This window comes from Asterias amurensis, chromosome 2, assembly GCF_032118995.1.
Source record: "Asterias amurensis chromosome 2, ASM3211899v1".
NCBI classification, from domain to species: domain Eukaryota; kingdom Metazoa; phylum Echinodermata; class Asteroidea; order Forcipulatida; family Asteriidae; genus Asterias; species Asterias amurensis.
Genome location: NC_092649.1, coordinates 22763778 through 22778423, shown reverse-complemented (window position 1 = coordinate 22778423; position 14646 = coordinate 22763778). Strand labels below are relative to the sequence as shown.

Here is a 14646-nt window from a genome sequence, read left to right as displayed (position 1 = left end):
AGGCAGTGGACACTATTAGTAATTGTCAAAGACTAGTCTTCACAGTTGGTGTATCTCAACATATGCATAAAATAACAAACCTGTGAAAATTTTAGCTCAATCGGTCATCGAACTTGCGAGATAATAATGAAAGAAAAAATACCCTTGTCACACGAAGTTGTGTGCGTTTAGATAGTTGATTTCGAGACCTCAAGTTCTAAACTTGAGGTCTCGAAATCAAATTCATGGAAAATTACTTCTTTCTCGAAAACTATGGCAATTCAGAGGGAGCCATTTCTCACAATGTTTTATACCATCAACCTCTCCCCATTACTCGTCACAGAGAAAGGTTTTACCCTAATAATTATTTTGAGTAATTACCAAAGTGTCCACTGCCTTTAATACACACCGACCGACGGGCAAAAAGCATTTTAACAAAAGTTTTTGAAAAATTGGCAAACTTCGAAAAATTCGCAAAAGAAACAGGGTGACATTGTTTATAATTGTGATATTACTTTGCTTTTTAACATTTAAAGGGTATTTATAAATGGGAATAAAAGAGTAGTGACTCATTCTTAAACGGCTGTTTAAAATCTTTCAGGGTGATAGTCGTGCGATAAAGGCCTTTACTACACGGCCACGACCCTGCCGGTTTTAAAACGGCCGTTTAAGAACTCGTCACCTACTCTTTTATTCACTTATCAAATTACACTCCATAGCGCAAAATAGGGCCAAGATTCATCCCAACAAAAATATAAAACATGTTTACTTTCCAGTTTGGCACAAAACAGAAGTAAAACAAAATAGCTGGGATCTTATTGGCGCATCATGTTATGCTCACCTTTGACGAACAGTGCCCTCGTGTCATTTTCATTGCCTCATAACTCATTGCGTTTTAGGGTCCAATGAAATAATCAAGTTGACATTAAAGAACTTGCAGCCCTAAAAGAAACTTAGGTGCAAAGTGGGTGGGATCTTGTTTGCACAGAGAGATAATAGAGAGGTTAAAGTTTAAATTTTATCAACTTCTTTTGTAACCTTGCGCGCCAACTTCAAAAACATACCAACTAATACCAACTCAAACCAGTTCTTTTCAACTGGAGCTAATTGGAATGAAATTGTAACTTTTGCAAAGGATACCTTACACATCATAGATCCTTGTCTTTTGATATTTGTATTTTATTTCAACAATAAATAATACAAAATTTTGAACAAGGGAATAGTACAAAGATCTACAAGTGCAACAAAATCAAATTTCATAAAAACATACGGTCCATCCTCGATTGTCCTGGTGATTTATTTCTGCTCCGAAATTGAGCAGCTGCAACACTGCATCATAGACTCCACTCTTGGACACAAACATCAGTGGGGTCATATGACTCCTGAAAAAGGGGGAAAAACAAAAACAGTGATTAGTGAATGTTCAACAGGATGTGAATTGTGTCAAGAGGTCAAAGTCAAAAGATGAAAATCTGCTTTTTCGCATTCTCAAAACCAAGAGGTAAAAAATGTTAAATACAGTTTTTTATTCAGCTGAATATGAGATGGAAGGTTTTGTTAAACAATTGAGCACGTATGTGTTGAGACTCCGTGCTTGCCTTTTCTTTAAAAAGCCAATGCCCACTTCAGATACTCTGTTGAAATCTCATTGACATCATATATGTAGGTACCTAGGTTCAAAGCTTAGTCACGACAAAGAGGCATTCATCCATGATCTTAAGGCCGATCTTCTGTCTGACAGCATAAGCTTGAGTCTAGCATACATCACCTTGGTCAAGTTCGAAAGAGGGACTTAAGTCCACCATTGGGCAATTTTGCCTGGTACCCAGGCTGTATTGCTTGCATATATAACCATGAAATATTGACTAATGGTTGACAAATGCTCGCTTCTGGAACTTGCCCATTGTGCTGGTCAGGTTGGTGTAAGAAGGTATCTCTCCTCACCCTCCACCTCTGGAACCCTTACAATTAGTGGATTGGTTTTTAATCCCTATCTGATTGGTAAGGTAGGTAAGGTAAGGTTCATTTTATTTGCAACCACATACGGTTGGATTCTTTATAAAAAATACATTAAAACTTACAAAAAACATCACCAAAACTTTAAAATCATTAATCTTTACATGTACATGTATTTACAAGATGATAGTTAAAAAGTAAACATTAAATATTAAAGATTCGCCAGTAAAAATATTACATATATATATAGAAAGAGAGATAAACAGCAACATTTTTATAAAATACTAGAAAGAAAAAAAAACATTCTTAAAGCATGCACTTCATTTAAGCCGGATAGAAAAACGAGACAAACTTCCAGGTTTACAAGGTACAACAAAAGGATGCAAAACAACAGGGGGAACCAAACACCCCCAACAAACATACAAACGTACACCAAATCAAACAAACAACATGATGTCATAGCTAAATTCTTAGCGAGACATTGATAACCTGACATTAGGTTCTTGTGGACAAACACAAAGCTGTTCCATGTTGTTTTGTTTTAATTAAGTGCTTCAAAGATTATAGTTGGTTTGATTTCCAGAAAGAAGAGTTTGGGTCTTTGCCCAAGAGTCTATAACTAAAAAAAGTTTGATGGCGCCACTTCCGGTTAACCTGGAAGTAAAGGTCAAAATGGGGTCACGATTATCTAAGGCTAATCTCCTATGCCAAAGGAGTCTAAATAACTGAAAAAAGTTTAAATTTGGTGGTGTAGTTTTAGAGATAATGGTCCCACTTCAGGTTGACTCGGAAGCAAGGTTAACTAGGGGTCACGGTAACTGGCATAAAATTTAAGCATTTATACACCAATATTTTGAATTGAATGTGCTCTTTCACCGGGAGCCAATGTAGCTTTTTGAGCAAAGGAGTTGCATGATCATGTTTAGATGCATAAAATGTTAGTTTGGCAGCCCAATTCTGAAGATGTTGAAGTCCATTAATTTGAGTTGTGTTTGCTCCAAGTAAAAGTGCATTGCCATAGTCCAATCGTGAAAGAACAAGAGACCTTGTAACACGGTACTACATGTGTCATTGTCTAGAAACCTTCTTATAAGTGTAATGTTATGCAGATGGTATGACACAGACCTAGACAATGATGTTATTTGTGTAGACATAGACATACATAAGATTGTCAAAGACAATGCCAAGGTTCTGAACGGTTTTAGTGGGTGTGATAATTTCATCTCCAATTTGCAGTTGAACACTGGGCATGAGGCGATTGAAATGAGGTGCTGTAAAAAGAAGGGCGTTATTTGTGTGTACACACGGGACCTGCACTGCAAGGACGGATGTTTTTTTTTTTTTCAGCGGAGTCGCTTGCACTTGCGCATTGTATGCATTTATAGGTATCGGAGGTGAGCTCTTTTCTGTAATAAAATCTTTACTTTTATATGTTTGAAGCGTAGGCCTTACCAAACTCACTTACAGGGCAAAATTTCATGGTTCTGAAACTCTGTGCTTACGATCACTATGTTCTGCTTACTGTGCAAGCGCGGAATATAATGTGCGAGCTTGGAAGCACCAAAACAAAAATAATCCCTGCTAAGCAGACTATTTTGCTTGACGTAACCGCATAATTCACTGCTTCTGCTAAGTACTGAATCTTTGCTTCCAGAGCAGAGCATAACATTGGGCCCATTCGCACAAGATTTTTCATTAAGCAAGTTCCCATCATGATAGGCCTGGGTGACTAGTGAAATTTACTACTCGACTAGTCGCACCTCAATCCCCATCTCTGACACTTGTCGAGATAAATTACGGATTCTCAAGATTTGTGCCGCAATGTGCCGCAAGTGCAATATTTATTATGTTGCGAATAGTAGTAAGCAACACAACTGGTAGTGGGGACAACTTTTGTAGTCAACGTGTGGGCACAATTATAACGGGTAACAGAAAAACAGTAGTCGCGACTCGAATAATAATTTGTAGTCACAAATTTAACACTAAAGCACACTAGTCGCCCCGAGTTACTTTTGCACAAGTAAAGCACGGTTATCCTGTGAATGCTATTCAAATTTTTAAGTCACTGTTTTCACAGTGAAAGTTTTGCAGGGGTTGAGCACAATGAACCAACTGTAGCAAATTTTTTGTTGTGAATTGTAACGCTCAAGAACACATTCCCTGCTATAAGCTCTTAAATACTGTACGTTTAGTGTTAGCACAACTCCTTGATTACGTAAGCGCTGCGATTCTTTCCTTTAAAAGCCATTGGCCCAGGACCAAACTACATATAGCTTTTTAAAAACAAAAAGCACCCTAACACAGCAAACACCATGCCTTATGTACAAGTTGTGAATCCAGGTATTCTGCTCAATTTCTGCAATTTTTTAAAGCAAAATGTTTTGCCTATTTATTATAAGCTGCTCTGTAACATTGAGCCACTCAAACACCAGAGAAACGTCAGCATAATAAAATCTTTGCTTTTGTATTCCGGTCAAAGAGTCATGGTCTACATTTGTGTAATTTCCGAAAGTAAAGCGAAATACTGGAATTAGTTTAGGCAAATGGTCCCCAGCGTAAACAAGGAATCTTTACCCGTAAATCATTCCAAATCCCAGGCCTCCTATTTTCGTCGTCCACGCTCGTCGCCTGAAGCGAACCTGGTCCATGACGCACCACGCTCAGAGCTTGTCTGATTTTGGAAATAAGTATAGACTTGTGCTAGTCGGTAATTGAAATTAATCTATGTTTATTGAACAAAAAACGCAATAACAACAGTCATAAATGGGATAAGGACTTGATCAAGTTTAAGAATTTTACAATTTTGACAATTCAAATCAAGTTTTATGCCATACCCATGATCTGCAAAAAATGTCCCTGGGAATACAGTTTTCTTTTTTAATTACACTGTTTTAATACGTTTTGATGGTTTTAAATAGACTGTCAATGAAATTCAACCCCCCCCCCCCCCCACAGAAGTGTGGATGGGTCTATGAACGAATACTTACCGGTAGAGTCGAATTACTAATTTGCATATAACCCATGACGCGAGGCAATAATGCTAAGACTTTCACACACACACAATAGCGCCCTCCACCGTCCTCCCACAACGCCCCGCGACATGCCTGCCACAGAGTCGTCCTCGTATCTACCAGGGCATGAGCCCTACCAAATGTAAGCACCCAAGGACCGAGTATGTGGGGAAGGAGGGATACTCTACCTGTAAGTATTCGTTCGTAGACCCCATCCACACTTGGGGGGGGGGGGGGGTGTCTACTTCACTCTACTTACCGCTAGAGTCGAATTACTAATTTGCATAGACTCGCACTGATGACAGGCGGTGGGTATACGCGGTGCTACTGCACGTCTTAAGGGGGCGTAGGACCCCGGCGCGCTCAAAAATTCAGAGAACGCTTCGGTCGCTAGGCCTGATAGTGGTCCATGCCCGAGCGGACAGGGGGTGTCGTCCCCATGGGTGAACAAAACATTAATAAGTATTGTTAGCACTATAATACCGTGGAAAACTAACCTAAACACGTGACTGGCGAGGTGGAGCTTGTTCTGGCTTCACAGCTTGGCTGGCCGCCTGTAACACCGCTCTATCCGCTCTCCCATCCACCTGCAGAACGTCCTTCAGGTAGCAGTCGGAGACCGTGCAAGGGCTCTTCCAGGAGGCCGCCCTTGTTATATCTCTCCATGCAACCTCCTGTGCGGTGGTTGTGGGACGGTGGCTGGGAGGGGAGGCCGATCGTGCACCCAGCCATGGCCGGAGTGGTCGGGCTGGGTGTACGGCCCTGGAATTTGGGCAGTGTCCTGGACTTCACGCCGGATAATGAGGCCGCTAAAGTCTGGAATGCCGTCAGGAATTTGTCCCGCGATAGTGGTTTGCTATACCCTGATGACGTTTCCTATGGGCGTCAGGCGAAGACTTGTCAGATGACCACAAATGACGGTCTTTTATGGGCTTCTGCCTCTTGTTCGATACCCGGTCACAGGACGAATCCATGTCCCTCTCAGAGGAAGCCTGAGTTACAGGGACACCCGAGCAACGGGTGAAACCTGAAGACGAGGGCGGGCCCTGTAAGGAGGGTATTCCAGGGGAATCCCAGGTACCCGACTCTGCACCATCAATCCTTTTCCCCATGGCTAGCGCCCCACAGCCTGTGGCGTGAGTGGGTGCCGTCGTGGGGGAATCCACGTGGTCAGTGTGGGCCGGGTACCCGGAGCCGTGTGGAGGGGGGATGCCCTCCGGCTTCAGAGACCACGAGGAGGTGCTGGGAGAGTGGGCAATGCTTTCCCGAATGGAGCCACTCTTTGCCCTGCCTCTCTTGGTCGCTGCCCCGGCACTGGTTTTCTTGGCCTTGCCGGTGCGTTTGACCTTCGATTGGGTTGACCCACGCACGCTGACCGAAGAGGGGGAGCGGGAAGCATCCCCTCTTTGATTGGTGGGTCCACCGGCTGACGAAGCCGACTGAGGCTGCGGGGGGCTGCGAGCCAGGCGACAGCGCAGCCCTCTGAGAGCTCCGACTGTGCCGGGGGAACGGACATAACCCCAGTATTGACAGGCGAAGCCCTCCCCAATTTCTTTAAACTACTCATAATTTAACTAAAAGAAATCAAACTATTTTATTTCTCAAACTCTCTACAACAACAACTATAACTCTACAACTTCTAATCTTAAAAAGCTCTCAGCAAAGGATAAGGCGTTTTTATTTTATCACAAAAACAGTGAACTGTTGGACACAGATTTATCACGTCATTACCCACTCGCGGCTAAGAGAAAAGAGGACGACTACGTGGCAGGCATGTCGCGGGGCGTTGTGGGTAGGATGGTGGAGGGCACTATTGTGTGTGTGTGAATGTTATAGCATTATTGCCTCGTGACAAAGGGAATATGCAAATGTGACCATCCACAACCAATGGGCTGTAAAGTCGCACTTGCACATTGCAGAGCCTATTAAATTGTTTGGGTTTTCAAGAAATCTTTGAGAAATCTGAATAAAAAAAGTAGGTGGCTTTGAGAAATCATAACTTCATCAAGAAAAGTCCGATTTAAATGTGGAGTGTATCATTTTGAAGCTGATTACACACTCTCTCAAAAAATGCATTAAGCCCATAACAGTGAAAGTGTCAACTTTACAGCCCAAAAGTTTTTGAAAGTGTACAACATTTAGGGCCATTGAATAATTATAAAAAAGAGGGGAAAAATTACGATCTGACGTATAGGTTTTGAGATGTGGCTGTCTAAAGATTGGCTAACTAAATATTCACGTCGTTATAACTTAGTTAATTAATTTGTTAATTTATTCTAATTACATTTAACTGTAACTTCAAAACCTAAGCGTTAAAGCCAGTGGACACTATTGGTAAATGTCAAAGACCAGTCTTCTCACTTGCTGTATCTCAACATATGCATAAAATAACAAACCTGTGAAAATTTGAGCTCGATCGGTCGTCGAAGTTGTGTGCTTTCAGATGCTTGATTTAGAGACCTCAAATTCTAAACTTGAGGTCTCAAAATTAAATTTGTGGAAAATTACTTCTTTCTCTAAAACTACTCCACTTCAGAGGGAGCAGTTTCTCACAATGTTTTATACTATCAACCTCTATCCATTACTCGTTAGAAAGTGAGGTTTTATGCTGATAATTATTTTGAGTAATTACCAAGAGTGTCCACTGCCTTTAATATGGTATAGGATTTGACTCTTATACATGTACTAAGCCAAGTATGACGCTTGCTAGACACAAAATGCCCTGGTTAAACCTATTTTGAAAGATACAGATCATATTATAATAACAAATAAAAATCTTGACGATTTCAATAGCTGTTCCGACCACTACGTCGGAACAGCTATTACAAACTAGGCATTTTATAGGGTGTATGTGAACAAACACAAAGCTGTTTCGTGTTATTTTGCTATGATTATATGCTTCAATGACCAAGGAGTCTATACTGAAAATCGGTTTGTTCTTGATATATGGCCCCACTTACGGTTGACTTGTAAGTAAAGGTCAACATGTCGTCAAGGTTACCTAAGGTTACCTAAGGCTTGTCTCCAATGCCCGAGGAGTCTGTAACTGAAAACAATTTTGTAAAACAATTGTGTATTTCATGAGATATGGTCCCATTTCCAGTTGACCCTAGAGTAGAGGTAAACATGGCTTCACGGTTTTTCAACGTTAATATTTAATGCCTAAGGAGTCTATAACTGGAAAAAGTTTGAAAATCGGCTGTGTAGTTCTTTAGGAATGGTTCCACTTCCAGTTGACCTGGAAGTTGAAGTCAACATGGGGTCACAGTTTTTCAAAATACAATATTTAATGCCTAAGGAGTCTATAACTGAGGGAAAAAATGAAATGGCTTGATTAATTCCTCAGATATAGTCCCACTTTGACCGGGGTTGGGCTATGAGATCCGCTCGTCGGGGAAGTAAGACTGGGGGATGTGTGAGGAGGCGAATGAGACCTCGAGGCCAGAAAGGTGCAATGAGGAGCACCCTGCAAGTCTCCACTTCCATTTTGCTAGACCCTTGGAATTAGTGAGATGGGGGGTAAGCATAAGCGTACATGCTTTCCCAGTTAATTGATAGGGGGTCTGATGCCAAAGCCTGAGGATCCCGACTGCGAGCGCAGTATACCGGTCATAAAAACTCAAAGATTGATGGCATCAGCCCAAACAAATCTTATTTCTCTGTGAGATTGTAAAAAATCCTTGGGGAAATACTCGATATTTTGAAAGATATCGTCTATGAAAAAAAAAATCAAGTTTTGAGACGATATTTCGATAAATTCAAAACTAACATCGATATTGGCGATGTTGTTTTCAATATCGTATCGTGACGATATTATCGTCATATCGTCCAGGCTTAGATATAGGCAAACAGTGGCAAGCAAAGAACAAAATTGCCATCGCATGGGCTCACAGGGACGAAGGCACACCGAGCTCGAGGCGTGGGTAAGAAAAAATTACATCCGTAGGACCAAAATCCCAATTGTAACATTACTGGTCTCAACTCATGTCACCTTGTGTTTATGATTGACACTGACACTGTTAGTAATAGACTATCGTGAGAAATATGTCAAAACATTAATAAGAGTGAATAGAAAAGTGCCAGTATTAATATTAAAACTAATTCTTTTATAAAGATGTTTTAAAAAAATTCATAAAGATGTTTCAGCTTTAAGTTTTATGTTTTTTGCATGGTAAATTAATTTATGATGTTAACTTTTTTTTGTATGTAGCTTGATAATGATGGTGACCACGAGCAAGAGGATGGTGACCTTGATGATGGCCGCCTTCAATCACAAAGATACACATGTATGGTAAGTGTTTTGTTTAAACTTTAAGTTGGGATAAATAAGTTGTTCGTAAAATTTTTTTTTACACATAACATCATAGGACCAAACTCTCAAAATGTAAGATACTGTTCTCACCTTCATGTCACATTTCATTTATGATTGACACTAACGTTACATTTAGACTAGCGTGAGCAACAACTGTCAAACATGTCAAAACATTAAGTAAGTTTGACACTTAATTTTACGTTTAATTTTACGGCCTAACTGATAAAAACATAAGATGGGATGGAGTGCAGTATACGACTGCCACCTTTTCACTCTATAAATAATAATTTAGCCAATGCTGAGGTAAGACCAGATTGGTTAATAAGAGTCAATAGAAAATAATAATAATAATAATAATAATAATAATAATAATAATAATAATAATAATAATAATAATAATAATAATAATAATTGCAATAGCAATAGCAATAGCAATAGCAATAGCAACTTCAGCCTGCCATGATAAAATGCACCATGATTTTGACTCTACAAAGTTGTTCAATTTCGAACAACTTGCAAACAACGACACCAGTTCTGTCATTGCTAATCTTGAAATGATGGTTGCTCTTATTGGTTCCCACCACTCAAATGAGGTGTATGTAATGCTTGTAAACAAAGGGGCAGGACATTTCAGAAAAATGGATTGAGGGTGGGTGGGGCGGGAAGGGGGGGTAGATTCTTTATTACACAGCATACCAGGAGGGTGGGTTGTAAATTCCTTCTTATTCCAGATTTATTAAACCAGTTTGTGAAGTGTAGAAAGTAAAGAAGCAACATCACTACACATACATCTTAAAACTACGTTTGTGAACTTTTTTCCAAACCAATAATAATTTACCTATACTATACAGTCTACCCGCATTTATAAGAGTATTTGCCAGGTTTTATCTGCGGGGGTTGGTGTGTTTTTTCATGCGTGAACTCTGTTTGTATATACATTTAGTCCAAAAGGCTTCTGAAATTCAGTCTTTTTCGGCCTTATCTGAAAAATATTGACAGACATAATGTAGCAGTACATTGAAATGAAGAGCATATCTGTCGTTTTGTATGAAAAAAATCAACTCAAATTTTAAAAAGAGAAACTTGTACGTAAAAAATGGCTTTAAAAAGAAAGAAACCAAGTCACAAAAACACTGCAAATTTTCCCGTTATGAATGTCGGAAACAGTCCCCAATTAGTATAATATGGATAAACTATTTCATATTCTTCCCGGAAATGTTAAAAGCCAGACCGGATCGTAGCTAGTCCAGTCAGGATACAGCTATTTCCACCGATAGTCCAAAACTCCCGTTACAAAAAAATTCAACCATTAAACAGCATGGTTTTCCTGCACGGTGATTGGCTGACGATGACATCATCCATCGATATGGCAGCTTGCTGCTTTTCGTGGGTATGTTGCCCCGACCACCAAGCTGGCGGTCGGGGCACCATACCCACAAAGAAACAGCAAGCTGCTGCAGCAACTTTGAGTGGAGCTTGAACGCAAGGCAAAATCATTATACCTCTATTTTTTTTTATATTGTGGAGAAAACATATGCGGGTAAATTTTCACCGAAGTTCATTGTCAGATCATGTGATCCAAAAGGTCAAATTCAAGGTCAAAGTATAGGTCAACAGGTTATCAAACCTAAACATGTTCCTACAAAAAAAGTAATGGCAGATTTGGAAAGCTTATGCAATTTCCTTTCCAAAAACACCAATTTGACCTGAAGGTTACCGATTTATGGTCGTTTGAATATCAGAGGTCAGGCGCATTTTGACCAAAATCAACAAGAAAGAGCATGCCATTGCGCAAAAAACGTTTATTGGATGGAGCTGAAATTTGAAATTTGAGCTTGTTGAGCCATTATTATCCCCCAAAAAATGCTTTAAAAATTTGAGCAAATTTGAAGAGGGTAGGGTTTAACCCATTTGGTGATTTGACACGGAATGACCCTTACTTTTAAACAAATCAGCATTTCTTACCTTTCATGCATATTTGGATCTGCACCTTTTTGAAGAAGAATTGTTACACATGATGCTACACTTTGGGCGTGGACACTGGATGCAGCAGCAATAAGAGGTGTGTACATGTCTGTGATAATTTAATACAAAATGATAACAATAATAACTCGGGTAAAATTTAAAAAAATCATGTGTCTATAATTAAATGGCTAGACAATGGCCAGAGAAATGAGCATGAGAATCAGCAAACTGCCTCATCCTCATTGATATAAAAACTCATCAAAATCATGAATTTAGAGCCTTTGAACATATGGAGCTCACTTTATCATCAATGTCGTCATCTTTCCTTCTTCTCATCATCTATCGACCTCCACCTAACAAGAAAAATAATCTCACATTACCGATGTTTCTTGAAGAGTTTGGATGCCTAATTGAATCACTCATCGCTAATCCCTGCAGTTTTCTCTTGTCCGGTGACTTAAATTTTCATATGGATGAAACTGTTATTTTTTGTGACTTCCAATTCAACAACATGTTACTTCATCTACTGATATCGCTGGACATACACTGGATTTACTGATTTCTAATGTCACTGATGATTGAATTTCTTCGGTTTCAACTCATCATGATCTTCCTGCTGACCATCCTGCTGTGAAGTGTCTAATTAATATTGCTCGCCCTACAGCATCAACTAAGACATTACTTACATGTACTCGCAAACTTCTTTTAAATCTGACATCTGTAATTCTTCTTTGATGACGGATCCTGCCATCGACTTGGATGAACTTGTTTTGCAATACGATTCTGTTCTTAAGGATATCATTGATAATCATGCTGCTCCTGAAATTCTAAAAACTGGAATACAAGCCCTCATGCTCTTTGGTATAGCGATACTTTACGTGCAGCCAAGCAAGTGAAACGTCATAGTGAGCGAAAGTGGATAAAATCTGGCCTTGCTGTGCATGATGAGTTGTATACAAAACAGTGTATTATATACAGAGACCTAACAAACAATACTAAATTTAATTATCGTCGCCATCAACTATCCGAGTGCAACCAACGAAGCCTGTTCTGTGTTACTGACAAGCTTTCTTCTCCAAAATATTTGAAAAAGCTTCCAAGTTTTGACAATCCTATCTATTGATCTGGCCAACAATTTTGCTAGTTTCTTCGAAGACAAAATTAAGAAACTGTATGGCAGATTTGATAATAATCATCCTTCATCACCCATCTCCGTTGACATTCATGATCATTGCACTTCGTCATTCGCCACTTTTCGTGTAGTCACTTTTGATGAAGTGATGAAGATGATCAAATCTTGTTCGGTTACCTCCTGCAAGCTGGGCCCTCTGCCATTATCTGTTTTTAAGGGGTGTTATTCTGAATTGCAGTCTTCACAGAGATTATTAATAGATCTTTGTCTTTTGGTCATTTTCCTGATCATCTTTAAGGATTTGGGTACTTTTTCAAATTGTCCATAGATTTACATTAAACTTACAGGGTTTGAAGATAATGATAGTGGAAAGCTTCCCTTCAAATCTTACTTACTGAGGTGCTGTAGTTTTTGAGAAATGAGTAAAACAATGTCATGAAAATACTACTATCATTATCTTCAAACTGTGTAAGTTTAGTGTAAATCTGTGGACACTGTGTTTTTTGTCCTACAAAAGTTACATAGACCCTTTAAGAAGGCTTGCATCCTGCCACTTCTGAAAAAGTAGTCTTGAGGCCCATTCACACGAGCGCTGCAAACGAGGGTCCCTGGTTAAGGGCGCCAGCCGTCTGTCACCTTTACCGCGTGCGATTTTTTAGCGAGCATTCACACGACACACACACACACTCATGTAAACATACGTCCCTCGTTTGGGTAGGCTTGACTGCATGGACTAAAGTCTACAAGCGATTACAGTTAAAAGGAATAAAATAATACAATTTCATTGAAATCAATTTCATTTTAAGTCACATAAAATGTAGAATATTTTACAAACATTTGCGATAACGTAACTCTCATCCCGGCGGCCGGCGGGAAGGGGGTTACGTTTTCGAAGCTAAAAAAAGAAAAACACGATTCAAATAGCTTTTTGGACGTTAAAAATGCTACATTGTTGAATGGAAATGCTTTATAGATATGAAGTTATTGATGACACATACCAAATAATGAATTAAAACATCGAAAAGCTTAACCAAATGACGTATTCTGCTTCCGAATGAACGATGTTTTTGCTTCAAGGTTTGAGCTTGTCTTGAAATGCAGCGATCCAGCAACGACGAGTCATGTTCGAGTCGAAGAAAAACACAAAAATTTCACGATTCAAATAGAGTTTTTGACGTTAAAAACGCTACATTGTTGAATGAAAATGTTTTGTAGATATGGAATTATTGATGAGACATAACAAATGGTGAATTAAAACATCGAAAAGCTTTGCCAAAAGACGTATTCTGCTCCCGATTGAACGATGTTTTTGCTTCAAGGTTTGGACTGGTCTAGCATCCGGCCACAAAACCCACCAGCCAAACGATCGTTGTCCAGCGTTGAGCAGATATACATCACGTGTATGTACATGTACATGTATATGCATGCTATAGTTCGCCCATTTCTTCCTCCATAGTTCCACACGTGTCAACGCAGCGGTCCCTCGTTACGATCGCAGGCATTCGGTTCAGACGATGGCTCCCCATGATTATAACATCGATGCGATTTTTTGGAGGAGGTCTCGATCTGTGTTATGAACAACACGGGACCCAGGTAATTTCGTAACATACATAGCATTCACACGACGTGGATTTGCGATTTCATAACATCGATGTTATGAAATCGCACGGGACCCTCGTTTGCAGCGCTCGTGTGAATGGGCCTTTAGTTCCGAGACCATTGGTGTTGATAGGTCACACATATGTAGTATCCTTGCACTACTGATAAAGTAACCCAATCTATAAACATGTTGTTCTCATCCACATTCCAATATCATGATCCAACTAATGAATATGCATATAGAGACCACCACCCCATACAGTGGTTGTACCCTTGAAACAGTAGCCTATTGATATATCTTAGATTGTATGTGTACTACAAGCAAGACATGTGTGAGACACAATAAACCAAGCAAGCATCAAAGCAACAGCTCTTGTAGAACTCAAGACATTACATTGGCGACGAGGATACAGGATAAGCGCTGGAACAACAACAACATGAACAACATGAACAACAACAACAACATGAACAACATGAACAACAACAACAACAACAACAACAGAGGATACAGCAACAACAGCAGTAACCTGTGCAGCAGCAACAGCAACAACTTCAACTGCAACAACAGAGGCGACAACAACAACTGCCTCCACACAACTCAGCCACATGGCAGGCAACGACCAATCCAGAGTATATGCGGTAAAGTCGCAGTCGCGACAACGCCCGAAACAATCAACACCAGAAACAATGAT

General features: G+C 39.8%; 1 protein-coding gene across 6 annotated transcripts in view; it reads right to left on the bottom strand.

Moving 5' to 3' along the window:
- Positions 1–14646, bottom strand: part of LOC139954189 (ankyrin repeat, SAM and basic leucine zipper domain-containing protein 1-like) — a 134909-nt gene that overhangs the window by 65989 nt on the left and 54274 nt on the right. For all 6 annotated transcript variants that reach the window (XM_071953893.1, XM_071953894.1, XM_071953891.1 and 3 more), the window contains exons 4-5: positions 11224–11332; positions 1250–1361 (exon numbers count right to left, since the gene is read on the bottom strand). In XM_071953893.1, the coding sequence (XP_071809994.1) occupies positions 1250–1361; positions 11224–11332 (221 nt within the window). The remainder of the gene's footprint in view (positions 1–1249; positions 1362–11223; positions 11333–14646) is intronic.